General features: G+C 48.8%; 2 protein-coding genes across 8 annotated transcripts in view; both read right to left on the bottom strand.

Moving 5' to 3' along the window:
- Positions 1–166: 166 nt before the first annotated feature.
- LOC146435229 (solute carrier family 2, facilitated glucose transporter member 5-like) lies at positions 167–7876 on the bottom strand. The gene is made up of 12 exons (XM_085064997.1): positions 7673–7876; positions 6620–6718; positions 6042–6202; positions 5836–5960; positions 5437–5582; positions 5224–5356; positions 4701–4888; positions 4463–4573; positions 3188–3289; positions 2557–2632; positions 926–1053; positions 167–709 (listed from the first exon to the last, which is right to left on the bottom strand). The coding sequence occupies exons 1-12, from the start codon at positions 7874–7876 to the stop codon at positions 470–472; spliced, it is 1713 nt and encodes a 570-aa protein (XP_084921123.1). The 3' UTR covers positions 167–469.
- Positions 7877–13344: 5468 nt separating this feature from the next.
- BTRC (beta-transducin repeat containing E3 ubiquitin protein ligase) overlaps positions 13345–27777 on the bottom strand; it is a 120129-nt gene continuing 105696 nt past the window's right edge. For 6 of the 7 annotated variants that reach the window (XM_085064994.1, XM_085064990.1, XM_085064995.1 and 3 more), the window contains 4 exons: positions 24341–24451; positions 23656–23734; positions 20140–20333; positions 13345–19140 (listed from right to left, as the gene is read on the bottom strand). In XM_085064994.1, the coding sequence (XP_084921120.1) occupies positions 20172–20333; positions 23656–23734; positions 24341–24451 (352 nt within the window). In that variant the 3' untranslated portion in view covers positions 13345–19140; positions 20140–20171. Of the gene's footprint in view, positions 19141–19177; positions 19973–20139; positions 20334–23655; positions 23735–24340; positions 24452–27777 lie in introns of those variants that run through there. The other variant, XM_085064991.1, reaches the window with a different exon arrangement.

The raw sequence follows: 27777 nt of genomic DNA, 5'->3' as shown, positions 1-27777 counted from the left end.
CTTCCCAGGAAATGTGGGGAGACTTTGACCTTTTCTGCCAGTCACAGTGGGGAGGAAAACAAGCTTCTCTTCCCATTCTGCTCCTCCCTGGCACTGGGGAAGCACCCACCCATTCCAGCACACTCCTGCTTGCTGCCATTCCAGGCTGAACTGGCCGAACGATGGCTCTGGTGGCAACACTCTTTATTAAACAGCTCATGCCAGCAGCTCTTGGCAAGGTGCCACACCCAGGAGCAATGAGAACCCCCTGCCTCGGGAGGTCCCCTCGTCTCTGTGGGGACATCTCTTTCAGCATGCGGGTCATGCACAGCAACCCTGGTGCATCAGTGGGGCTCATCCTGGGCACAGGCTGTGCCATGGAGAGATGTCCTGGGAGACCCAGAGATGACCAGGTTGGAACAAATTGACCCCCACATCCTTCCCCAGCCCTGAGCCTCCTCCACTATCCCCATCCCCCAGCCCACTACAATCAGGGCAGGCTGGAGCCTGAGCCCTCCAGGGAGCTGCTCTCCAAAGCCCCATAGCCATCGAGCTTCCTCATCCCAATGAGACGGGCTGGGACGGAGAGGATGGAGCTGCGCGTGGCAAAGATGTGGCTGATCTCCATGAAGGTTTTGTTCTTGGTCTCGGGGATGATGATGTAGACATACAGGGCCACCAGCAGGCAGACACCACAGAAAACCAGGTAGCAAAAGGCACCAGCTGACATCTGGGGACAAGAGCAGGGTGAGGCAGAGAGCCAGGTGCTCCCAAACTGGGCATGGCGTGAGGCAGTGTCCCCTCCCATCACCCTTGCCCGACCTGGTTCTGGCCAGCAATGAGCTGAGCCAGGAGCACAGGCACCCCTGACTTGGCACACCATCCTGGGAGAGCAGCAGGGCTGTGTCCATCCCCTCCAACTCCCAGGGCCCCTCTGGACTGGTACCTGCAAGAAGGGGAAGATGAAGCCAACAGTGAAGTTGCAGAGCCAGTTGAGAGAACCTCCCACAATGTAGGCAGCTGGGCGGTGTGACTGCGTGAAGAGCTCAGCTGTCATCAGGAAGGGGACACCAGCTGCAGAGAGAGGGGACAGATCAAGGGTATGGGGGACAGGCTGACCCAGGTACCCCTGGGGTTAACAGGTTCTGCCCACCTCAGTCCTGTGGCCAAAGGGCTGGAGCCCAGCAAGGCTCATGGCTCAAGCTGGTGGTGCTGGCAGAGCTGGAGGAGACAGGGAGTGTGGTGGAGCAGTGTCCTGCCCTCGGTGTCCCTTTGGGACATGTCTCGGGGGAGGGTGATGTCCCCCTGACATACCACACCTGCACATTGCTGGTGCTCAGGCCAGGTCCACAAATTGTATAACTGTAAAGTTTCATGCTGAGTCAAAGTAAAGGTGGAACATTTCACGTGGATCTTCATTTTACAAAAATATTTCTAAATGCTGATATATTAAATCTCATAGAGATCACAGGCATGGAAAATCATCTTCCTGGCACCCTCCATAATGCCCTTTCCAGACTCCCTTGATCAAAACAGTTTAGAAAGCTTCATTTTATCAAACAGTTTGTGTTGTCACTGTGGCTGATTTAAGAAGGAAAGAAGCAACCACTTTTCCAAGCGTCAGAATTTCCTGCAGGACACAGAAATGTCATTTTCCAACCCACTTTTCCATGTATGATGAAACAACCCAGAATGCATGGAAGTGATTTCCCAAGCCAACTTGTAAGTGGACTGAAAAAAGGACACAGGTTGTGGCTATTTCTCCTGGAAGGACTCAGCCTCTCCAGCCACGTGTCACTGAGCTGGAAGCCCTGGGTTCCAGGACTGTCCCTGTGCTGGAGGGCATCATCCGAGGTCCAGAGTACATTCCAAGACACGTGGGAATCTGGCAAGGGATTGTATTTGATATGGTGACATGCCTGGGGTCCCAGCTGCCTGGGACAGGGCTGGCTGGCCCTCTTTATAGATGAAGGGGAAAGATGAACCAAAAAACAAGTGTAAGAAGTGAGGGAGGAGTGGAGCCCCTGATGGACTCTTACTCACAGCTCACCCAGAACAGAGATATATATTTTTTTTGTTTTAAAACTCCTATTCATCATTGTTTGTGAACAATGAGCCATTAAAATCCTAATTAAAGATGTAATTACAGTGAATAAAGTCTGGGCTGAGGATGAATTATAGATCTGTTAAGAGCTCTGCTAATACATCAACTGGGTAAACCAGTCCAGGTTTCACTCTTGGCTGTTGGAGAATCATCAGGGCGGGATGATTCTCACCAGCTGCACTGTGATGGGAGTGGTGACACCTCCACAGAGGTCTGGGGAAGGCTGCCTGGGCTTTCACTGTGCTTGGGCCTGGAGCACAGACCAGAAGGAAGAGGTAGAGTGTGCCCTGGGCATGTGTGGGGCTGGAGGGGTTTGTGCTGGGGTTTCACTTGGAGGTACAGCATCACAAACCAGGGCCTGGCCACAGGTATAGGGGCAAGGCTTGGGTTCTGTCACCTGCCTGCAAATCCCACTGGTCCCCTGGGGATCCCATTCACACCCCATTGCTCCCCACTCCCTGCCCCAGACCCACCTGGTCCCATGCAGAAGCCAGCGATGATGCCGACCACGCAGGCAACGCTGACGTAGCGCATCCAGGGCAGGGCAGCCTGCGAGGGGACACTGGGCTGGGGGTGCTGCTGGGGGCTGCTCCTGAGCTTCACACCCAGCAGCCCTGGGACACGGCCTCTTGCCTGCCTTTGGCTCCATTGTGGCCCTTGGGGACAGTGGCCACACAGGACACATTGGAGAGATGCAGACAAGCAAAGGGGCAAAGCTGGTGAGGGTCAGCCTCAGCCAAGCTCAGCAGCTCATGATGTTGCAGTATCCCCAGAGCCATGGGAGCATCCTCTGGAAGCAGAGAGCAGGAGAAGGACCCTCCACCTGCCCTGGCATTTCACATCTGCCTCCCTGGGAACAACTATTTCTGCAAAAAAATTACCAGAAGCAGCAGTATTTTTCTGATATGGATTTGTGTTTCTTTTTTTGTTGTTGTTGGTGGTGGTGGTGATGCTAAATTTACCTTTAACTTTGAAGAGAAAACACGACTTGGGAGAGCCAGCTCACCTCCTTTCCATGCATGCTTCCTCCCCCAGGATGATACCCATCCCTCCATCAACTGGCCCCAGCTAGTGGCCCAGGGGGTGGCAGTGGCCAGGCCCTACCTGCAGCAGCAGGGACACGGTGATGCCAGCTGAGCAGACACCCATGGCACAGAAGCCGATGATGATGAGGGGCCGCCGGCCCACCCTCTCGATGGTGAGGCACTGCCGGGGGAGAGCAGAGACTGATGAGGTGTCGGGGAGCTCCAAGGTGGATGGGAGCACCCCTGAACCCCAGATCCAGCTGAAGGTGGGAAGATGCTCCCAGTGGCACCTGGGGATCGGGGCAATCCCAGCTCAGAGCTCCAGGGCTGGAGGTGGGGCACAGAAGGTGACAGGGGTGAGTATGCATGGGGCAGGAGATGAGTCCCACAGAGCCCCATTTGGGTGCAGGGTCAGGGCTGGCTGGGGTGACTGTGAAGCTACATTGGCACCAGTGCCAGGTGGAGGTGCTGGGCTGGGCACGGGGTGTTTGTGGGGCAGTGGGCACAGCAGGGCGTGGGCAGGCGGAGCAGCAGCAGAGGGAGCAGGCAGGGTATTGACAGCAGAACAAATGCCTGTAATTTTATAACCAATCTCGGCATGTCCATCGGGGGCCATTTGTGGGGCTGCTCCCAAGCAATCTGGCTCTGCGCTGGGCAAGTGCTGGGGGGCTGGGACAACCCCACAGACAGGGGAGGGGAGAAGGGGGTAGCCTTCTAAGAGGAAGGGGACCCCCCTCTGCTCTAGATTGGGCTATGGGAGAGGGGAGCAGCCCCCACTCGTTCCCTGTTTTCTGGGAGCAGCTACCCCCATCCATCTCTGTAATTGTCAGGGAGCAGATTTAGTGCCGGGTGGCTTGGGCTGGCCCTGGGTGACACTTGCAGATGGGACAAGGGCCATAAATCTGCCTGGCCCAGTGCTAACTCTCCAGCTAAATGAGGGCTGGCTGGGGGGGCCAGGGCTGCTAGCCTGGGGCCAGGCCAGCACTTGGCTGGTGGGGGAAATGGGGACATGTGGCTCCGCTAACAGAGGGACAATGAAAGAGAGAGCCAGAAGGAACTTCTAGTCCCCTCTATCATCTCCAACCTGCTCTTTGCCTGCCATCTCTCCTCAACCTCCCTGCTACCCTAAATTTATCCCACCACTCCTAGACGTGACTCCTGAATTGACTGTCTCATCCCATCTCCCATCCTTATTTCCATGCCAAACCCTTTTCTCCCCAGAAAAGGGGCTGTGCTGTGGCATAGATAATATTTGGGGATCCACTCAATCCCCCCACCAGTTTGATGGCGCTGGGAGCTGGCAAGAGGGCTCTGGCATGGAGGGGCCGTGTCCATCTGTCCGTCCATCACTCACCCCGATCAGCCCGGCAATGATCTCGATGGTGCCGGTGCCCAGGGTGGTGTAGGGGATCTCGGACACAGGGATCCCGGCGTTCTCGAAGATGGTGTTGGTGTAAAACCAGATCTGCCGAGGAGGGGACACAGCGTGAGCCAGGGGATGGAGCCATGGGGCACTGGATGAAATGAGCTGCCAGGTCTCAGCTCAGCGTCTGCAGAGCTGTGCCCTGGGGCGAGGACCAGGCGGGGCTTACGGCGTCGATGCCCGAGAGCTGCATGCCGGCATTCAGCACCACCACCGAGAGCGTCTGCCAGCGCACAGAGCGGTCCCGCAGCAGCTGCCACACTGACACCATCTCCATGGAGGACAGCGACCGCTGCTCCTCCTTCATCTCCTCGATCACATCCTGCACATCGGGCGTTCCCAGAAACCGGTGCAGTGCTGTGGGGACAGTGGGGGTCACGGACACAGGATGGATGCTCACAGGTATGGCACAGGGTAGGGGCTTGGCTCTACCCTGGCCCAGCCTCCCCAGCAGCCTCCTGTGGGGCTGGGCATCCATAGGAAACGGGAACAAGCTTCACACCACAGTGATGGACACCATGGAAATGCTGTGGCACAACCAGGTGGGACAGAAGGGCTGAACCATCAGAACTGTGGTGAGCTGTCAGGTCTGGGTATGGAAGAATGTCATGAGGATGCACCTTGGTCTTGGAAGACCTTGGAGAAGCACCCAGTGCCTCCTAGAGCCAGTCTCCACCAGGATATCCCCTCACCTTTGGTGGCCCCACAGATGTCATTTCTCTCTATCAGCAGGTACCGAGGGCTTTCAGGGAAGCAATGCAGCAGCAGGAGCTGGAGGGAGGCAGGAACAACCACCATTGACAGGAAAAGGGGCCAGAACCTGTCCTGAGAGGAGTTGAAATGGGCCATGTCATGGGAAGGGCTGAGCAGGGTCCAGTAGGTGTGGGTTGGGCTATTGTGCTCACCTTGCCCAGCAGTTCTGGGAGGCCCAGTACCTGGGCAGAGAAAACCCCCAGGCAGATGAAGAGGGTGGGCATGAGGCCCAGGAATCCCCGCAGGTTCTTGGGAGCGATTTCTCCCAGGTAGAGGGGCACCACACTGAGACAGATACCTAGGGAGCACAGGAGGGACTGAGATGGCAGAGGCAGTGGGGAGAAGGGTACCTACACACACCCTCCGTCCACCTCCTCCCATGTCCAGCATCATCCACGATAGGTACCCCATGGCCTTGGAGGTGGCCCTGGCTGTCCAGAGAACCCCTCCACTGAGCCTGTGGGGAATATGAAGTCTTTTCCATCCCCCGGGAATGGTTGTAGGGGATGGAGCCATGGTAAAGGGCTGTGCACAGCCCAGGCAGCACCCACCTGAGTGGAGCCCCGTGATGGAGCGGCCGATGATCACCATCTCGGGGGATCCCAGCTCCCGGCTGAAGCCCATGAAGCCTCCGGCCAGGAGGACGAGGAGAGCGCTGCGGCTCAGAGCACCATTCCTGGCAGACACAGGCAGCAGGGCAGCTCCTCCAGTCCCATCCCACCTCTCAACCCCCCTGTCCATGTTCTAACACCCTTACCTGCCATACTGCTCCACCAGCACCCCCACCAGCAAGGAGCCCACCAGCCCACCCAGGGCGAAGATGGAGACAGTCAGGGCGTAGAGGAGGGTCAGGGGGCCAGAGGCCAGCCCGTGTCCATAGCGCTGGGACCACGTGGCATTGTAGAAAGCCTTTATGTACTGCAGGGCAGAGACACACACAGGCACCAGATGCGTTGGGACAAAGGGCAAGACAAAGTAAGAAAGGATCTATAGGGACAATACCATGGCTTTAACAGCATTAAAGGAGATGCAGGGCAGAACATGTTTGGGGATGACTGAGATGTGCTGATGCGGTTGTTCAGTGAGTCTCAGAACCTGAGGGGCTTAAGGACATCTTAGAGATACCACAGACAGAGCTTGAACTGAAGCAGGGGGCTTGTGGCCAGTTTTCCAGCCCCTGCCTTCCTGGGGGGACCAGTTTGGTGTACATGAACATGGACTCCCATGTCCCTCCCATGCCATTCCTCTGGGTGACTGCTTAGTGTTTTGACATCTGTCCAAGGGACGGATGCAGAGCCATTTCCCCTGCTCCCAGAGAGGCTGCCCATCCCTTACCTCTGCCGGAGAGTTCACCACAGCAAGGTTGTAGCCATAGAGCATGGAGGAGCCAAAGGACACCAGAAGGGTGACTGACAGCAGGGGGAAGGTGAGTGGCTGGGAGAGAGGAGGAAGGATCAGCACTGCCCTGACCAGCAGAGCCAGGAGCCAAGGTGTCAGGAACTGTCTTGGGTCACCACTCCTTTTCCAGTAGCGATGACCTGGCCCAGAGCAAAGACCCCAGTGCAATGGAATCGTGTGTTGACCACTCCATCATGCCAGTGCCCAGCACCCAGCCCAGCTGATCCAGCTTCCCCGTGGCTGGTCTTGTGGCTGTGTTGTGAGGTTTTTTACCGTGGTGGTGACCCAGCCTGGGTGACCTGGGCACCCCTTCCCCCAGCTGGGAGAGGCAGAAGATGGAAAGAGGCTGGCGGAGAAGGGAGGGACACCTATCCCCTTCCCTCAATGGAGCAGCTAAACGGTGCTGCTGCGAGTGGCCCAATACCATTGAAAGGTCCCCTCGGAAGGTCCCAGCCCACTCCAAAACACCGCATGCACCCACATCCTAAATCCTCGCCCCCTCCAACACCTTTGTCTCCCGCTCTGGCTGCTGGGGGTCCTCTTGCGGGGAGACGGTGGCTGCAGGGGAACAACCACCCTGCAGCCCTGACCCAGCCCACCCCGGGATCGGAGCGCCCAGGAGCATTCAGAGCACCCTCAGCTGCAGGGACACCCCTTGTTGCTGCACCCCGGAGCAGCGAATGTCCCCGGAGCCACGGGGCTTGCAGGGATGAGCCTGCGTCCCCCGGGAGCAGCCCCGCTCCCCAGCACCCACAGCCGGGCCCTCCTTGCGGCACCCCCCGCACGGTAGCCGGATTCGCAGCACCCAGCCGCTCCCGGCTCACGCACAGCAAATCCCCCCTAATCCCACCAGGAATCCTAAGCCGGGAAAAAGGGGAGGGGGATGTCAGGCCGGGGGGTGTCAGGCCAGAGGCTAGAGGGGGACAGGGACACCGTAAGGCAGACGGGAAGCAGGGATGGGTCAGCCCTCCCTGCCCGCAGGATGCTCACCCCAGTGATGTTCCCGCCGGGCCGCGGGGCGAGGCTGCAGGCGGAGCGCGGGGAGGGAGGAGAAGGAGAGGGGGAGGAAGGCAGCCCCGGTCCGGCAGCCAGGCTGGTCTCTCCCATTTTTAGATGGAAGAAGGAGGGGGTGAGGAAGGGAAGGCAGGGAAGGGCAGGGCAGGGCAGGGCAGCCCAGGCGCCCCCGGGGCTCATTGGAGGCGCCTGAGCGGCCGGAGGAGGAGTCCGGGAGCCTCTCCCCTCGCCGGGGGCAGGGGCAGCACCTCCGGACTGCCCAGCCCGCTGAGGGTCACGGCCAAGCCTGGGGACAGTGGAACCACCGACGTGATGCCCTTCCAGCGCTGCGAGCTCCCGCATGTCCCCTCTAAACGGGGCTGACCCCGGGAGCCGTAAGCGGGGCAACACCGCTGCACACCCCCTGAAGGGGAGGTGAAGGGGCGGCAAAGGGGTGGCCCCACATCATCCAACACCCCGATCACCTCCGGCCCCTCTCCCACCGTGGGGTAATGTGCCACATCCCCTGCGCTCGGGAGGAGGGTGGTAGCCACACGGCCGTGGCTCAGGGCAGCTGCCTTCCCCGGACACGGAGGGCCACAGCCCCCAGCCCCAGAGAGGAGAGACTTGGCTCATGGCAGCTCAGAGGAATCTAATTTTGCTGCGGCCAGGAGCTGCCTCCCCTGCTGCTAATGAAGTGCCTTTAATTAGCAGCCTAATAGCAAGCTCTTAATTTGCCGAACAGCCAGTTGAAAGGATGGGGACCCCACTAAGCCACGGCTGGCAACAGCTCGAGGGGCTTAAAAGGGACAGGTCCCGTCAGGCTGGCCCCACTCAGGACAGTCCCACAGGGCCAGGAAAGCGGAGCAGAGCTGGGAGAGCCCCATGGACACCTCCACACTTGCCATGCCAGCCCCAGCCAGGCTGTCTGGGGTGATGGAGAGCCCAGGCACCACATTCTCCCATGTAGGTTCCAGCTCTGGTGCCCTCAAGCCTCCAGCTCCTCCTGAAAGCTTTGTGCCCTCTCCCCCAGCCACCAGCCCTTTCCAGCCTTCCAGTCTTCAGCTTTTCCCAGGGCTGGCCCCTGCTCAACAGCTCCTGTGTCTTGCTCAGATTCAGTTTCTCCACATGTAGATCAAGGCATCACCTTTACCTTTGTGCAGGTGTGCTGGGTGGCTTCAGAGACCTTGGTGACAGGGCTACAGTTGGGGAGACCTGTTGGAGCCACAGTCCTTCTGGGGATGATCCTGGTTTGTTCCCAGAGCAGCAGGATGAAGATCCATTTTATTGGACATGCCCACAGGTAAGATGACTTGGCAAGAGAACATGCAGCCTGTGGGTCCCAGCCATGCCGAAAGCAGCTGCAGTGCTGCAGGGCAGCCCTAAACATGCTCAGGATTCACCCCAAGCCCTTGCTAAGACAGGGCAAAGCAGCAAGGCAGGGGCAGGGTGATGAACCAGGCCATGCTGTGTCCTGCAGCCATGCTCTAGCTCTGGTCGTTCAGGTACATGGCTTATCCCTGGGAGCAGCATGTGGAGGGTTAAATGTGTCCAGTGGTTTCTGGAAAAGGCACTGCAAAGAGGAAACAGCAGCAGCCATCTCTACCCCACCGTGGTACTCTCCCAGCAAGTACCTACCATAAAACCCTCCTGGAGATTCCCAGCTCCTCTTCACCGAAGCCCAAATGCATCCCCAAGCCCCGTGCTCATCCCTGCAGCCACAGCCCCTCCTCCTGCCACACAGCCTGATGCTGGGGACCAAGCAGGGATGTCCTCAGGACACGGCTCCAAGCCAGGGGATGGCTGCTGCCCTGATTTAGGGAGTAATTATGGGTTATTTTCACTGGTTCCCAGCAGTGGCTAGGATGCTGGGAGGAGAGGCTTAGCAGCAGATGCAGAGGTGAGAAACACGTGGTGGAGCAAGAAGGAGGAGGAGAAAGGCCTGGAGTGCCAATTAAGGGTCACCAGGGGGCTGGGTTAATTGGAGACACTCCTGTGACCTGACCCGGTGCTGGTGGCACATGACAGACAAGGGCTGGTGAGAAACAGCCTCTGCTCTGAGCTGCAAGGGAGCTTGTCTCCACATTTTACAGGCATTCCTCCTCTGCCTCCATGCAAGGAATCCCTGGGTAAAACATTCCCATGGCTGGGAAAGTAGCTGTGAGCCCATAAACCACCCTTATCCCTGCCCAACACCAATCCCAGAGCTCCTGTTCCACTCTTGCCTCACTGCTGCCCCAGACTCCAGACACAGCACTGGGGCTGTCCCTGTTCCAGCACTTCACACCGTGGGATGCTCATGCATCTCCTTTTCTCAAGGCATCTGACACACAGTGCCTGGAGCACAAGAAACCCAGGAGAACTGGGAGAGGCAGTGCAGCAGGTGGAGCTGCTCCTGCCTTCAGCCAGGAGGATGAAGAAGCTATTGGGAGACCTGAGGGCTTCCCCTGAGCTGACAGCTCCCCATTGGGAAGTTTGTCCCCTTTTCCAAGATGAGAGAGAAATCCCTTGGAGAGGCTGTGGCATTTAGTGCTGCTTCTTGGGGCTTGCCCAGCACCATCTAGTCCAAACAAGATAAATTCCACAAGGAAGCAATAAGCAGCTTATACAAAGGCAAAAAGATGCATTGCTTAGCAGCCACTGACCCCTTTCCCTGCACTGGAGGAGAGGGAACTTGGCAGCACAGGCAGAGCAGGCAGAGCTCCTCACAGACATCATTGCCACTCCGAAGGTCAGAGCCATTTGCCAGTGCTGCCCTTTTGGAGTTGATGCTGCAGAAGCAGAGATGGTCTGGCAGCCTCCCTGCCTTACTGCCCCTGGGAAGACAAACCTGCCTGGATCAGCCTTTGTAAATGCCAGTAGGGTGTTCTGGGCGTGGGACAGGGAGTTTTGGACACATCAGCTGTGTGATGTTAACCAGGGGCTTTAGTTTCTGCAAACCACAGTGGCCTCCAGAAGGAAGTCAGTGCTGTCCCTAGTGAAAGCACTGCTCAGGGTGCTGTCTCTGCCTTGCTGCACTGGAAAGCCCATCTGACTTCTCTATCTGCAGGCAGGCTATTTACCTGTACAGGTGAGACTTTTTCAAGTCCAGGTTTTCCTGCTCACATTCCTTATCCAATTTCAGTGGCTCCCAGCTGATCAGCCCCACAGCTCAGCATCCTCTCTGGTTTGGAGATTTCTACCTGCTCCTACCAGCCAGGTGCATGTTAGCAAATCATTTTGGAGAGAAAGCACAGGAAAGGAAGGTAACATGGAGGAGAAAAAAAGAGTCTCTCTCTTGGGGACATAATGAATGTGTGTCTGAGCTCTCTTAGGGTAAAGCAAAGTGGCTGCTACTCACAGACATGCACTGCTGGCATGGATCAGCTGGCAAAGGGGACAGGCTATCTCTGACGGCTGCACCCCACTGCATGGGATAGAGCAAGCAGCAGCTTATTTCTCCTCTTGTATGTTCTCTTCCAGCAGCCCCTCCTGGGACAGGGTCCTGAGCAGTGTATTTGCTGGCTGTGAAGCAACTTGAGCACTTGGAAAAGCAGAGCTATCCAGAGCTCTGAAGCCTAGAAGTGGGATCTTATTCCTACAAAACACTGAATAATTTCCACATCCTGGGTACTGACACGTGTGCCATTGCACAGGGAGCTCTGCCACAGTGCCTTTGGACAAAAGGGGCCAGGACACTGCTGGAGCCAGGCACAGCCCTTACCCCCAAGGCAGATGGACAGCTTACCCACAGAAATCCACAGCAGCTCTACAGCATGTCTGTCTGCTTAGGGCTTTTTGTTTCCCTGGCCACACTGCCTCCTCTCCTGAGAGCTCGTCATCCTCTTCAAACCACCAACTGCTAAACTCATCCTAAACAGTTATTGTAAGAATTACTTTCTTTCTAGCCTAGCTAATCGCAACTAGCCAATTCCCCCTTTGCAAAAAGTATCTTACTATACTCTTGAAAGCATGTATACAAGATAATAATAAAAAACCACCAAACAAGAGAAGATTTCATTTTAAAGCTGTAGGTTGATCGAACACTGTTAATTTGAAGCTATGGCAAACATTACTTTCCTCCTTCATTTGAAGTGGAAATAAGGCACACATTTTTAAACAGAAAGGGTAATTAACCACTGAATCTATTTAAGATAAGCTGTTCATTCTTTTCCAGTGGAAATTTACAATTGAGATTGCTTTTCTTTCTCAAACTCTCTTTAGTACTTGAGTTTTTGGACATGAGTCCAGATTTCCAGGGAGTTTTCCAGCTCATGTCCTGCAGGACAAGCACTATCCCAGTCCAAGAAATCTGGAATAAAGACCCTGATTCTAATATTTAAACACCAAGGAGAAGAAGGGGAAGGACTATCTAAAAACCATCTAGAAATAACCTGCAAGTAGGACCTGTTTCTCTTGGGAGTGGGCAGTATGTGTGTTATCTGGGTGCACACAGACACCTGGGACTGTGAATATGGAATGGGTCTCATTTGTGTGTGCTGGCACTCACAGGTTGTTAAAATCAAGCTGCATTCTGTATTACAGACCAATCCAAAACAATGGATGAAGCCTGCCGCTGCAACTCCTCTTCCAAATCTATTATTGGATGGGAGGAAATAGCAGAGAGGGAACAGAAAGTTAAAGTTGTGTAAATATATAAATTTATGTGTAAATATGTTAAATATGTATGTGTGCACACAAAAACATACATATATGCACCAAAGCCTTGCCAAATAAAGCACAGGGCTGCTGGAAACCCTGTCACAAGGAGAGAAGGAGATTGGAAGTGACAAGAATCCTGCTCCCAGCACTTCAGAAAAGCAGGAGCCTTCCCAATCTCCAGTCCCCCGCTGGCTCCCAAGAATGGAGCCAGCAGGGAGAGAGATGTTGGGAGTGCAGGGGTTTGTTTGTTTTCTGACCACCCCCGGAGTCAGGATCTTAAAACTGCGGTGGCCTTTGTTTTAAAAGGGGCTGTTAAATAAAATGGAGCGATCCAAGGCTGCTATCCGAGGAGCACTTTTAAGAGGAAGGTATTCTGAGGGCAAGGGTGCTTGCGTTCTGATTCGGGTGAGCCATAAGCATGGCAGCATCACCAGCCATGGAACTGCGTGGTGGTGCTGCGATATGTCAATTACTCACTCATTATTGAACAGCAGGATTCTGATTAGCTTATAAAACAAATTTGTGCTTCTCTTACCAGGATCTTGCAACACTACCCAGAAAAACACAAAGTCTTTATAGCTTTTCCCCCTACACTTTTTTAATGGGCAGGACAGCTCCATCTCTTCTCTTTCAGTCATATCCACCCTCTGGCTTACAGGGCGGACTCATCTGCCCCAGCCAGAGGCCATTAACTATGAATGGGGAGTTTGTTAATTAAAAAATATGCTGTGGTTTCAGGAATAAGTGTTTTTTTCCAACTGCCAGGGCAGACTTTTATGCTGCATTCATCCACAAGCAGCAGCTCTGAGGTGGGACTGGCTACTGCAGACTCTGTGTGTCCTGTGAAGCTGCATCCACCTCAGGCTTGGGGCAAAGCCATCCACCTTTCAGCACTTCCAGGTGTTCACACTGCAGATACTGTGTTCAGTGCATGTGTAGCAGAAGTGTGACACACACATGGGGCTCAAGGAAAGTATAGGATTGATATTTTGATGGTGTCTTTTCCCCCAAAAGGAAAACAGGAGAGATTCACAGCTTAATTTTTGTATTTGTATTTAAGTTATTTTCTGAACAGTTAAAAAAAAAAAACAAACCACACTGTTACCATGATCCTAGCTCAAGTGAACATTAGTACATTAACTACACATCACCGTAACATAATCACAAAATTCAAAGCACTCATTACTTAAGAATCCAGATAACAAATATAGCAGAGTAACAAACAGAAAACTCTGGAGAAACCATGTTCTTTCTCACCTCTCCCACTTCCACAGCCACCTCAGCCTGAGCAGGCCAGAGTGATGCACAGGCTGGCCTGGCAGGCACACAGCTCTCCTAAACGCAGTGATGGAAAATGACGGGAAGAAACGGGACAAAATACACTTTGCTGAGGTCCTCACTATTGTTCTGCCATGCTAAAACTGGGGCTAGGCTGAGCCCTGCAGTGCCTCGCATGATAAACACAAAGTAGCCAAAAGCAAAGTTTTACACTCAAAAGCACCTCCAGATTTTCACACTGAATTGCCCCAAAATTCTCACAGGTAGCTCCTTGTAAAAGCCACTGCAAACAGCCCACTGGCCTGCCTCCTGCATGTGGAGTTTTGCTCAGATGTAAACCAGTGCTTGAGTGCCAGGAGGTTAAAACACTTTGCCTGTGTAGGCAACAAATTGTTATTCATCGTGCAGGTATGAGCAGAGCTGCTCTGCGATGAAGACTTGTATTTCATGCTGATTTTCTGGCCACAGCTGCACTTGGCTCCTGCTTGAGCAGAAATCAGGGTATCTTTTAAGGTGATAGGCTATTTAAAAAGGGGACTAATTTAGTAGCTGACTGTAGTATCTAAAGGGCTTGTTGCATATCCATGTACATCACAATCCCTCTCATTTTCAGAGTATCATCTTAACATGCCTAAGGATCAACCAGTGTTGCCAACTCCCATGGGTTATCTGCTGGACAGGATATGAGGAAGCCCAGTGATCTTTGGGAGCAAGCACAAAGTCATGGGAAGGGTTTTCTGACCAAAGGATGATCTATTCTGGCAGTGTGCCAAGGCTCCCCCTGGGGATTTGCTTTGGGGATTTTGCCAGTAATTTGGCTATATCTCATCTTTTAAAAAAATGGAGTAAGGGGGGAAAGGAAGAGAAGCCAAATGCTCAGTCTCAGCAGGCAGCCATTCCTCTCAACCCACTACTGGGATTTTGGAGAAGGAACACACCCAAGGGACTGGCTGCTTCTACCTCTGTATTAAAAGTGGGGGCAGAAAGACTGTGACTCCCTCATGCCAATCAATCCAGTAGGGATTTGCCAGCAGGACAGAGGGCTTTCATATGGAGACCTTCTTTGAGGACAGCTGGGTCATGTGCTGTTTCCCCCTCTCCTTCTGGGAAGCTGCTGCTTATCGCTTTGGAGGGAACAGTAGGGCAAAGCTCAGCACGTCAGATGCATCATGCATGCCACTTGGAGACCCTGGCAAAGCTCATTCTTCCCTTGGCAAGTGTAGTTTAGACCATCCCTTTCTCCTTATGCCTCCACTACATCCTAAAAGGGGCATCAACTGACAAGTTCAACAGCTGGAGGCCTCACTTGATCACATCCTGATGACTTCTGATGTGCTCATAGAAAACCTCTTCTCTCCCCAGTCAACTGCACAAGCCAAAAGATCTATTTTCAGTACTGTCCCCACTTTTGTAAAGATCCATCTCCATCCCCACACCCTCCTAAATTTTCAACCAGTCGGGTCATCTCCCACAATTAAGAGCAAGCCTGCAGCAGGAAGGCTGGATGTTCCTTCTTGTTCCGTCTCTAGCTAGGGAGATCCACTAGTATTTGTGATTTATCAAATGCAAATATTGCCCCTTCCCAGTGAATTTAGGAATAAGCCACAAAAGGCAGATCTAAAATCATGTTTAAGGAAGCTGACAAAGTTAGGCAAGAGCCAAAACTAGAGAGGTGCTTCCCATGGGAGCAGGGGTGCCAAAAATCTCATAACCAAGCCTGTAGCTCTGCTCAGACTGAAGAAGGGACACGTGGAAGGGGTAGATACACATACCTGGGAGTGGAGAAATGTACATGATACTCTCCAGCTTTTTCAGTGTTCAAAAAAAATTAAGAAAAAGAAAAAAGGATCCTTTGGAGCAGGAGCAGGTGGTGGGTAGGTAGAGCATGGTGGTCCAAGTCAGCTTCCAGTTTAGAAACAAGTGTAAAGCATTTCAATGTTTCTGATGATCACAGACTTCTCAACTTGTCACCTGAATCCTTCTGTTCCAACAGCAGATGTGTCTGTCCTTGAATGTTAACAGGGAGCAGAGGAAGCTGCTCCAGAGGAGACAGATGTAGAAGTTATCTCACTGCAAACTCCTTCATGCCATTTTCTATTTGCATATTTAAAAGCAAGCTGTATTCCTCTGAGGACGAGAAATATTTGCAGCAAAACTGTGCTCTGTTGCAAAGGAGTCACACGCAGGAGGATGGTGTGGCCACAACAGATTGTCCTGCTCTGAATGTCCCACACCTCCAGTACTTTCCATCCCACAGTCCAAGGTGGAAGGATAGCATGAGCTTCCTACTTGGGGGAGAAGTGCCGATCTCTACGCAGCAGAGGTATTTCATTTCAAAGCGATGTGCAACACTTAAAGCCCACAGACACTTCCAGCCCTTTTTTATCTCCTTTCAGCAGGCATGTTCTAGTTATTTTCATTATAAACTCTGCAATTACTCCAATCTGGTTGAGGGATTATCCATCCTGTTCATGCTGAAACCTCTCTCTCACATGCACTCTTGCACACACACGCACACATACACACACATGCACACATATCCTAAGGGAGGGGAAGGGAGTTTGAAAAAGCCACTTTCTTCTGACATTGGGAGATCTACTTACCAGATTGCTCCTCCCTGGGTGCACAATAAACACCACCAAATGTCAGGCTGTGGCAGTTTCAAGTTCAAGTTAGATCAGTTAACTTCAGTTTCCTTCTTAGCTATCAGAAAATCTGTACAACTTGGGGAGTGGGGTAGGAATCCTCACCCTTCTGCAGTCCTGTATGAAGTACCCACACACAGTCCCTTCTTGAGGGTGACACCCCTCTCTTACCATGTGCCAAAAATGGATTTCAGCAGTTGCTTGCTAAATGTACCTTAAACAGTTCTATACAGCAGAGTACAAAGTATGGTACCACTTGAACATCCAACATAATAGCAGCATAGAGCAGCAGAGCTAGGACAATCAAGAAAAATCTGCAGTGGTGGTGTCTCTTGTGTTTTGCCAGCCAGTCTGCCAGGTCTCCCAGATTCTCTCAACTAGCAAAATACAACACATCCTTGTAGGTTTTGGCCACAAAGATGTAATTAAAATATTAGGAAGCTCTGCAGCCTTCAGCAGCTGGAATAACAGACCATTGTTTGCTACAGTAACAGAAATGTAAGAGACAGAGTATGACCAAACTGAGAAAAATAATTATTAGATCTTCACCCAAGGTCATATAAACCCTTGCTGATATGCAGCCATGCTGCAGACCTTGTAATACATGATCTTAGAGGGACAGTGTTCAAATAGTATTAAGACTCAGAACTTGAACTAAGCAAAGTTTGGGATGTAAACTTTGATTCTCTCTGCTCCCTTGCCACTTTGGCTTTGGGACTGCAGTATTCATGATATGTAGAGCTGCCTGAAAGCCGAAAACAGCCTTTTTTGGACTTAAAAATTAGTGCCAAAATTAGTTGTGGATGAACACTGTGACTCAGAACTTATTTATATAACTCTGAAGAGATAAGTCACTCTGTCAGTGTTATCTGAACAGAGTCATTAACCTGTTTGACTCTTTTACAGTAATAGTTCAAACAGAAAAGAGGAGTGTCATCACATGCTCTAAGATGCTCAACACTGCTGCCCACATGCTTCAGGAAATGCACTAGGTACTCCCCAAGAACCAGCTTTGCCTTTCTCTGTAACTCCACTCCCTTCTTGTCTGTCTTAGCTGTCACCTAAATTATTCAAGCCCTCTGGATTGCTCTTTGGGGACTCTTGGACCAGCTCCTTGCTAGATTTCACAGGTGGAAAAAGTACATCCCTAGCAATTAGAAACAATGCAACTGCTTCCCCAGCAAAGTGAAGTTGATGAGAGAAGCTTATAAAACAATCCCATCTACCAAGTTCAGAGAGTGTTAACAAAGCCTGTTTAAACCCCTCCAGCCCAGAGAAAAAGGACCTTGACTTCCTACTGTGGGATTGGAGCAACTCCCCAATAAAGCAGTGGAGATTATTCCAGGCCTACAGCAGAAGATCTGGGCCTAAACCTGGAATGGCCAGGGACTGATTTACAGTCTTTTCTGATCTAAATGCAGGCCAGCTGCAATTCATCCCAGGTCTGTGAAGAGAGCTGTTTTCACCCAGACCTCTGTCTAGTTCAGAGACATGCAGAATTGTTTCTCATGTACCTCATCTTCAGGGCTAGTTTTGTCTTTTAAACAATGACAATTTGCAGAAGTCTCAGCTAGAAAGCAAAGACCCATCTCAGCTATCAGCAAAAGGACTAATCAGCCCATGTCCCTAAACGACAATGCAGCACACAGGTTAGAGAAGCACACCAAAAACTCTCAATACCTTCTAGCAAAGCCAGCCCCAGAAATGCTGCAGAACTGACCTGAAGTCACTGCAAAATGCAGTGATTGTCCTCAAGGCCACACTTATTTTACTCAACCACCATCTCCAGGGCGTGCATTTGCTCATTCAAGTGAGGCAAAATCTTATTGTCATGGACTGAATGTTTCTGTAGTGTCTCCACTCTCTTGAGAGCTCCACCAAGTTTTTGACAGCTCCCTCTTCCAGTACACAGCTACAGTCTCTCTGAGGGGAGAAGGAATGGAAAGATAGGAGCAATGTCCAGCTTTCCTTCTCACCCCAGCCTCAACTTTTCTCCAGTTTACAGAACAATTCATAAGCCATCAGCAACATACTGTCTTCAGGGAGAACAGCAGGAGGAAGATGGTACAGACAATCCCTTTGCTAGTGAAATACTGTCCTGGGCCAACACTGGGGTGGGGGTGGACAGGATCTCAGCCCCAGTCCATCATGCTTGGGACTTTGGCAGGAGAGAATTTAAGTTTTCATTGACTAGCATTCCCCAGCCAAGCAGATGTTAAGGGGAGACTACAATACACATCCAGCTTCCAAAGGGTTAGCATAGCAGGCAGGAGAGGAAAGAGATGGATTTGGCTCATAATAGTCAAATTTCAAGGGTCCTCTCTCCACAAAAAGTAAGTCTGCAGTCAGAACAGCCAAAAGCTGCAGGGAAGCTGGGGTTGGAGGGGTGATGATCTGTCTGTTATAATTGTTTCTGTTGCTCTTCAGAGCTGAATGCTTATTCAAAGGCTTAGCAATGGATATTGATTTCAGCCTGAGAGTAGCAGCCTCCTCCCCACCTGTCCCCCCACCCACCCTGAAGTGACTCTCAGCAGGATGCACTGTGGCTGTAAGTCTTCTGCTTAACAGCAAAGCAACACATTCTGGCAACATCTTAAATATATTCATAGGACATCGGTGACTGGTCTTGGAGGGGTAAAGGGAAGAGTGAACATGAAGAGGGCAATGAGGGAGGAAAGAGATGGCAAGGTTTAAAAATGTTAACTGTTCATGAAAGATAAAAGTCATCTTCTGATATAGCAGCACTTTAGCAGTCAGCCGCGCTGAGTAGACCCTGTCTGAGATCAACCGCATGCCAACTTTGTTCCAGAAACAAGTCTGAGAGCCTCTCTCTTCAGCAAGTATTGGTTACGTGGATAGTTCTTTTGTCCTGGCATTTAAATACTGCAGCTTAAATGAGTCCTGGGAACAAAAAACAGAACAAACCAAACAAACCCCATTCATACTAAGCCTTTTAATGATTTAAAATAACATCTGATTGACCAGAGTGTTTGAGAAAACCAACATTTGACAGGTGCAGAGCATCACTGTACAGTTACCAAACAGGATACAGGATGTGCCCCATGACAGAACATTTTCATGGGAAAATGTCACTGTGGACACCCCTTTGCAGAAGCCTGTCAGCTCTTCTGCCATTCTTCTCTCTTATGTTTACTGCTATTAACAGTAATTGTGCATGTACCCACCCACGCAGGCAATCATGTTATCCCACTTCACTCATATGCATCAAATGCTCTCTACAATTGACCCAAACATATGAAACATTTTGTCCTCCCCCCACTGTGCTGGCCAAGACAAAAGGTGATGAGCCAACCAGGCTCTGATATGAATAATATCCATGCTATGCGAGAGAGAACAAAGGCTAGGCCCTATCAGTAAATTATTTTGCACATTGATTCACCTCGATTAAATTTGCCTGGGCTTGTGCTTGTGCCTTAGTGTCTCCTCCCCTAGCCAAATTGTAATCTTGAATCAGCTTGCTGCAGAGTGAGGAGAATGGTCATCACTTCAGAGGGAGGTACTAAAGCTGACGCTTCTTGGCAAAACCCTCCTGCCCGGTGACAATTGCTCAGGGTCAGGCCATCTGCATCCTCTTGTTAGGCAGCAGCTGCTCTACTCGCTCTGCAGAAACTCTTCTTCTGGACAGCAGTATAACTGATTTAATTATTGATGATGATGGACAGAGGAGGAGGAGCTCTTCAGGGGAAGTCACAGGCACCACATGTCACAAATCCTAAAATAAAGTCCCTATTCTAAGGTATCAGAACCATTCCTGTCCTTTCACAGGACACAAGATGAGAAACACTGATAGACCCAGCCAGTTATTCAAGCGGCAGGCTCACACTATATCCAGTGTCACCTTTGAGCCTCACCTTATTTTTAAAATCTTTTTATTTTTACCTGTGCGAGTGTGAGGTACAGTGTAGTGTTATTTATCTGGAGATGTAGGTGTATGTTCTGGACGGGGAACGAGTGGATTCTGCCTGGGCAGCTGGGTCATTCAGAAAATCCCAGATGAGGATGGTGTCATCATGTGAGCTGCTGACGATCTGGAACTCATCAAACTGAAGCCGAAAGACTCTTCCAGAATGCTCCTAAAATGCCAGCAGGAGACACAGCATGTTACTTTGCAAACCAGCTGGTACAGGGGTTAGAGCAGGGAGGATGAACTTGGGCTTCATTTTAGTGTTATATTCATTTCTCAGTGAACCCCACAGGACACACTGTGCATCACCATCACAGAGCATAAATTAAACCCCACTCAAGGAAAAGGTTTGCCATATCTGAGTACTTGACTTGCAGGAAGTTTACATTACAGTTGTCCCTCTACTCCTTAAATCCCAATATTGGACACACACTGTGCAGAACAAACCAAACTCCTTCCACCACATAATTCCATCTGGTGAGGCTGACAGGTACACTGTCTTCCTTGTTCCATGGCAAAACTCCTTCCTGAAATTACAGCATTCCCAGGTGCAGTAGGTTACAGGGAAGAGATGAGAACTTTGCATTCAAGACCTGGCATCATTGCCACTGCTGAAGAGGAAACAGCTTAACACTGGAGGACACTAAGGAGCCTGCTGTAAAGTCCAGTGACACAGTAATAATTCCTCCTAAGTAGTTCTAAAAATATGATCTAGAAAGGGCATTCTTTATAGGCAGTTTGCATTCTGCTCCAAGGCTGAGTGGAAGTGGCATGACGGTTGGCAAGAGTTCAGAGCATAATTAACAGGAGGCAATGGCAAGATCCTGGATATCACAGAACAAATCCACTTCGCTTTCCCTTTTGTATTGCCTATTTTCTCTTGGTGTTCACAACATTCTAAGAGCAGTGGCCTCCTCCTTGGTGATCATGGAACAGAAACTGCAATGAGGGTGAGCCCTGTATCTTCCATCAACACACATTTCTCTTTAGTGCTCACACATCATAAGAGGCTTCTGAGGGTCAGGAAAAAACATGTTTTAAAATACTTTAATACTGAAACTACAGGTTTCTCAAACATTTAGGCAAAAGAGAATTGCTAGCTACTAAATGGGAAGTCTTTGCCTCATAGCACTCAAGACTACAGAAACACAGCTCTGTTCACAAAGTGCAACAGCTACTTTAATGTAAATTTCTGAATCTTTTAATTAAAATTATCTGAATATAAATACACATAAAAGTCAGATTCTAAGATAATTTTTTTAGAATTTCTAATCAATGCATCCTTTTAAATTTTCTAACTATAACTTGAATTCATCTTATAAACAACTTATGAGTTTCTGTCTTCCCATGTATTCTTAAAAGAACTATTTTTCCAGATTTTGTGCTATAGCAGTAAAAAAGTTCTTGCAAAAAGTATCACTACAACAGTCAGATCCACTGACAGATTACTCACAGAGATGGATGGAGAGAGAGGGAGAGTGAGAGGGAGAGAGAGGGTGAGAGGGTGAGAGAGAGAGAGAGAGAGAGAGAGAGATATGGAATGAGAGGAGTATGTTCAAAAGCTGTTTTCAAAACTCCCTTTTTGATCCTAGTCAGTGTGGGCTAAGCAAGGCTGCCCTACCTGGACTGTTTAGGTTGTAAGGAAAGCTGAAGTGTGAGCTTATTCTGTGCATGGAAAGCTTCTGTCAAATTCATGTGGCCACTGTTCCAGCTAATGGAAGACAAAACTGGAAGGGACCTGGCATGCAGCGAACATTTGTTATCTGTGCACTTTCCTCCTACTGTTTGAAAATTGAACACAAGCAGCAGGAGACTCATGATGTTCATTGTGCAGCCAGGTTTAATTTTGGAGGACGAGGGAAGAGGAAAAAAAACCAAACCATGGGTAAGCGGGTATAAGGACACCCTGTTGTCATAAAAGTCCTAAAAGCACCACAACAGCTTCCTCTGCTCCCCACCCTGCTTTCGGCCCCCTCCATTGCTATCAAACAGGGATTTATGAGTATCCATGTGTTGAGATTCCTACAGTGTTTCCATCCCACCGCTTCTGATTTATATTATAATTAGCTAGGGCACTTTGGCTGTCCACTGCTGGAAAATGCAGAGGAAATCACACCAGTTAAATTAAGTCTACAGGTTACTAGGCACACATTGGTCTCAGGCTGGAGCAGAAACCCCACTAATACCAAGCCTAAGTCTTAGACTCTCAGGATATGAGCTCATGGGCACAGGAGCTGTTCCATAGCTTGGAACTGGGTGGCCAGCAACAAAGGGTTTTTCTGGATTTCAGCCATGGAACTATTTGCACTTCTATTTGACCAACAAGAAGGTTTTTCAACATAGTACCTGCAGGCATCCAAAGCTCTCATGGACTCTTACCCTGCAGCTCATAGTCCAAATATATGACTTTAGCATGGCTTAATGATTTCACTGCCTGTCAGCTGAGTCCCAGTAGCCTCACAGCCTGCACCAAATGTGATGTAAAGTACTTTAGTGAAATCTACAACAGGAGCAATACAGGTGGTCAATGAGTGTGCAGAAGGTCAGCCAACAGAGCTCAGCTGGTGAGAGGTAACCACACTTTTAGAGAATCAGACAGCCTTGGTATAATCTTGTTTTAGAGCAGAGACTACAGTCACATGCCACAGCAGGAAAAGGCCTAACATACCAACCCAAACACTGCCCAAACACTTTCAAGCTAAGAAATAAAAACTCACAGTACTTCTTTTTCAATGAGATTTTGGTACTGGTTGAAATCTTCCTTTATCTCTAGCAACAGGGCCAGGTTTTTGGGTTGAATGTGGTGGAGGAATACTTATAGGAATCATTCCAAGGCCTTGGCTGTCCTGGCATTCTTCTCACAACTTTCCCGCATTATTGTAAGATCAAGCACAGACATTGTTAAACATGACTGTGAAAGTTGTTAACACTCACACAATGACATTTTAACCACACCATCATTCACCTGCACTAGAAACCAGTGGACATCACAAAAAGAGTAGTTGCTCTTTAAGTATAAGGTGATTTCACTGTCTATTTCAGTCCTTACCTGCTTTTTCCTCAAACACCCGAAAGCCAGTTAAAAGCAATCCCAAGGGTGTTTTTGGTCCTGTTCCTCAAATTTGGAATGTAGTACTTTTAAGAAATTTCATGTCAACAATTAAGACAACTTATTAATATAGCATCAGTTTAATGTAAACCCATTGGCACATGGATTCCAAGAAGGATGAGTTAAAAAATGGATTCAGTTATTAACTTCAAATCACAGAGTAAAACTGTTAAGAAGTGAGTGAAAAGTCCAGAGATTCTAACTTTTAATGCTTGCAATTAATAGCGTGCAAAATTAAAAAAACTTGGACACCCAAAAAAGCCAGACTGCTAGAAATTATTGCAAGATCCTGCAGACTGGGGCTAAACTGACTTGAGTCTTCAGGCTCAAGATAGCCCTGAACAAGCACATTTTTTTCAACACCACTATCAAAAGCTCTTACCACAAGGGTTCGCAAGCAGAGAGTCCCTGCTGGAGCACGGGGATCCAAAGCAGCCACAAGATCCCATACTTTAATTTTCCTAGTAGTGAAAAAGTAGACAAACACCATGGGTCTGTTAAAGAGAAAAGAGCAAGTACTCACAGAAAAAAAACCCCAGCTGTTAGTACAACTTAGCTAATACACCAGTTTAAGGAAAATTACAGCAATCCTTCTGCTCTTGAGACCTGGTTCTTGCATATCCCCTTTGTAAAGTTTATAGAACTTAATGGGAGGGAAAGAGATGCTGTCAACAAAGTAAAACACATAAAAAGCAGGTGGTAATAACTAACAGAAACACATGGGAGAACAGACAACTAGTCTGTAATGGCAAATGGTCCTGCAGATATAACCACAGATGGGGAAGATTGTTCTTACAAGTGGTTGAGCTAGGAGAAGTTTCAGGTTTAGTTGGTCAGATATTCTTACAAGCAAAAGAACTGGACCCCACACATCAAAGCACATGGAATTATTTCAAAAGAAGAACAAAAGCTATGCTCTGTAGCATGGTCCTCATTTACTGGCCATGAAAAGGTCCTCTTAGTATGACACACAGAGTCTGATACTTATACGAAGATGCACAGATTGGGATGGGAAACACTGAGAGAGACAGGAAGATGCAAAGCATTGACTGCACTCATAACCTCACCCATCATATGCCCCACTGACTATCCTCTTGTTATCAAAGCGTATGCATCTCACCAACTCTTCATGGCCTTCCAGTACTCGTAAACATGCCCCACACTCGATATCCCACAGCCTGGAAGAGAGTACAAAGAAGCATTAAGAATTTTTAATACCTTAGCATTGCAATGAAACATTTGGTCTTTGCTTGTAGTTAATGGAAACTTGGAAATAAAAGATTATGATGGAATAACAAAGAAGAAACAAAGTACACTCATCACTTCTTTTCCCACAGTTAAATGGATGCATGATTTTCAACATGACCCTGTGATGTTACAGTAACACATGGGAGGTGAGTCACAGACCAGCTGTGTCTAGTATCTACTGCTCTAGTAACACAGGATATCTCCTAGTCATCTTCACAGTGAGCCTCACGTTACTTTACTGAGGCTCATTTTTCATAGAAGTGTCTGGCCTTGGTTTTAAGATATTAAGAGAGGGAGACTTACGAATCCCCTTGGCAGCTTGTTTCAATTGATATGATCACCTTCACAGGGCACGTGCCCCTTTCTGTTACCCTACATGCCCATTTCTGGTTTGGAGACTACCATCAGACAAATAATGTCATCAATACAGTGGTGAGAGGTTCAAGAATTAACAAGCCCTTTTCCCTTGTCACTTCTCCCACTGAAGGTATGTTTACTCTGTAATCTATGCACCTCATGCATAAGCTAAAATGGATGCTCTGTGTTTATTATTTTGTAACACATTCTCACTTTCAGGTAACTCATGAGGCTCTCTGTGAACTGTTTCTAGTAATACAGTATCTTAAAAAAGTTCTGGAACCCGAACCAGTATACAGCAAGAGACTTAGCAACATGTTATTCTCTCAACTGTAAATATCTCAGAGTTTTGGCTTTTGTAATGGATTTTCAGCATGGAGAATAAATTAAAATACGTAACTTTTATACTTGCCCGCTACCTTGAAAAATAGTTAAACATTTCAAACAGTTATGAAGTCTATTTGTTTTCCATACTTTTGCCAGCTCTTTGACATGACTCCCAATTACCATGGATTGAGGAAGATAATTTGCTTGCATGAACTGAAATTCTTCGATATGTATTGTCTAGAGATGTTCCACCTCTGCCTGAGACATGCTCTGCTCATACAGCAGTCTTGTAATAGCAATATCTGCTCTGGCTCCCTGACACACAGCAGAAAGAAAGCAACCACAAATGTTCTCAAATGCTCATTCAGTAAGTGCTCTGACTGGTATGAACTTCACAGTAGTCAGAAATATGGGGGATTTGTGGAATTTCTCCTGGTGACACATCTTGAAGCAGCACAGCTGCTCAGAGGTCAGGTCACTTTTGCTTGAGAGACAAAGAAAGAGATAAACCACCCCCACATATTTTACTCCTGTGGTTCCCCAGGGAACAATCCAGATCCAGTTGATGTGTGCCCAAGGCTGGTGGATAATGATTGCAGCTGTCTTGCCACAACAAGTTGCTCTCACTTTGGACAACAGAGGAATGAACAGAACGCTTTTGTCTCTGTAGAATGGAGAAAGGATATGTCTATGCACATGTTTGAAGCCAACAAGGAGCATGAAGTGATTCTTCAATCTGTGAAGTTGATCTTTCAGGAATCTGTGAAGGGCCCCATAGTTTTCACTTGAGTACAGGACACTAGTCAAGGTCAGAGCAAGCAACTCCATGGCAAAGGTCAGCCAAAGGCACTCTGGCTGGTCAGAGAGCATTACGTCTCCCAAGGACTGTAAATCAAATGGACAATGCCAGGGATTAACTGGTGCAGAAAGGTTTGAAGAGCAATCTTGTGCCAGGAACTTTCGTGCCATGTGTTTCCATTCCTTGCCATTGATCCTGAAATTGCCAGCAGCTCTGGGAGGCTGTATCACACTAACTCAGGCCTGTATTTTCAGGTCCTAGTCTGAGGTTTTATCTGAATCTGAATGGGATTACAAGAGGTGATCATGTCCCTTGTCACATGGCAAATGGACCTTCATGTACAAAGGGGATAACTGCTCTTAAGAGTACAGTCTCCTAGCAGAATTAGTGCCAAGGGTACTTCCCAGATTTGATAAGTTTCTCTAACTTCTTTAAATTTTCAAAGGAACAAACAGTAGGAGAACTAAATTTAACGCTTAAGAACTAACTAAAAAAATCACTACAAAGTGTATGCAGCCAAAACCACTACCACTCTTCCTTCCTATAACTTTGGGAGAACTTCTGGAAGTAGAAGGAGGTCTGCAATTATGTCAGCCTTTAATTCACTTGAGAGGAGAGCTGGAAGATGCACATTAGGCAGGTTAGTCTGAATCCCCATCTCTTAGAGAGAATGCTGTTGTCTATACAGACAGTGTCAGATCCCCATGTAGGCACACACTGGAAGTACAGTAAAAACATGAAGACCAACCACTCATGAAAAACTTAACCCAAGATAATATAGTCTGATTTTATATTCTTGCCCTAAATTCTCTGGTTCCTTTTTTTTCTACATCATATTCATCTGTAGCAATTAAGAACTTTGGCCCTAGAAGCTAAGATACTGAACTGATTGGATTAATAAACATGATGGATCAGTTTCTACTAGATGAAAATTAGCACAATGATAGTGATGTCTATGTAGTTGTGTCCTCTTACACTGGTGAAATTTCTAGCCTAAATAAAAAACCAAATAATTTTTCTCTGTGGAGTCTCCCTATAGAAGAAAGGTACAGATTTCTCAGCTACTTCTCATATCCTTAACATTTGCAGTTGCAAAACTAGAAATCACAAAGTCATTTTCTGGAAAAAAGCTTCCCTGCAACTGAGGAGTAATGAACTTTTAAGTTCTGTACCAGCCTCTACTGAAGTCCAGCACACAACATCTGGTAGTGGATTAAAATCAAACATACAAAGTACCAAGCCATCCACAAAGATGACTTAGCAACCTGCCCTTTTTCTTAATCATCCTTCCACTGACTTGTGCTCTCTGCTAATAGCTGGGAGAAAACTGTCTTTCAGCAGTAGGTAAGTCTTTTGCCTTGCTCACACTGCTGCTAAACTTGACTTCCCTTAAGATTCACCGCTAACATTCCTGAAATTCTAGCACAATTTATCTGTCAAGTAGGGATTTTGTCCAATGAAAGTACAAAAGTAACTGTATTCCTCTTTAGCATTATCACTATCTTGACATTTATTTTTATTAGTGTTGCAAGTCATATTTCAGATCGTTCCCTAACTGCTGTAATATTTAACTATTTCTTACTCTGCTTGTGAGACGAAGTTTCATAGTACAATTGCAGAAGCTAATTTTTTCTGCTTGAAGTGGAGGAATTCTCACCAAGTGCTGCTGCTCTTACGTAATGCCTGTAATACTTCTTCCCTTGATTAAGATGGAAGTTTCAGCTCTCCTGGTCATGCTGTCAGACATCCCTGTACTAAAATCTGGCACAGTGA

This window comes from Lichenostomus cassidix, chromosome 6, assembly GCF_008360975.1.
Source record: "Lichenostomus cassidix isolate B80296 chromosome 6, HeHo_3.0, whole genome shotgun sequence".
In the NCBI taxonomy this organism is placed as follows: domain Eukaryota; kingdom Metazoa; phylum Chordata; class Aves; order Passeriformes; family Meliphagidae; genus Lichenostomus; species Lichenostomus cassidix.
Note: the sequence above shows the minus strand (reverse complement) of the source record. Positions and strands in the feature narration are given on the sequence as shown.

Coding starts and splice junctions, on each gene's coding strand:
- LOC146435229 (XM_085064997.1), bottom strand. CDS start 7,876: ATGAGCCCCGGGGGCGCCTGGGCTGCCCTGCCCTGCCCTGCCCTTCCC. Junction 3,290..4,462: donor TCATTGCCGGGCTGATCGGG/GTGAGTGATGGA, acceptor CTCCCCCGGCAG/TGCCTCACCATCGAGAGGGT. Junction 710..925: donor TCATCTTCCCCTTCTTGCAG/GTACCAGTCCAG, acceptor TCTTGTCCCCAG/ATGTCAGCTGGTGCCTTTTG.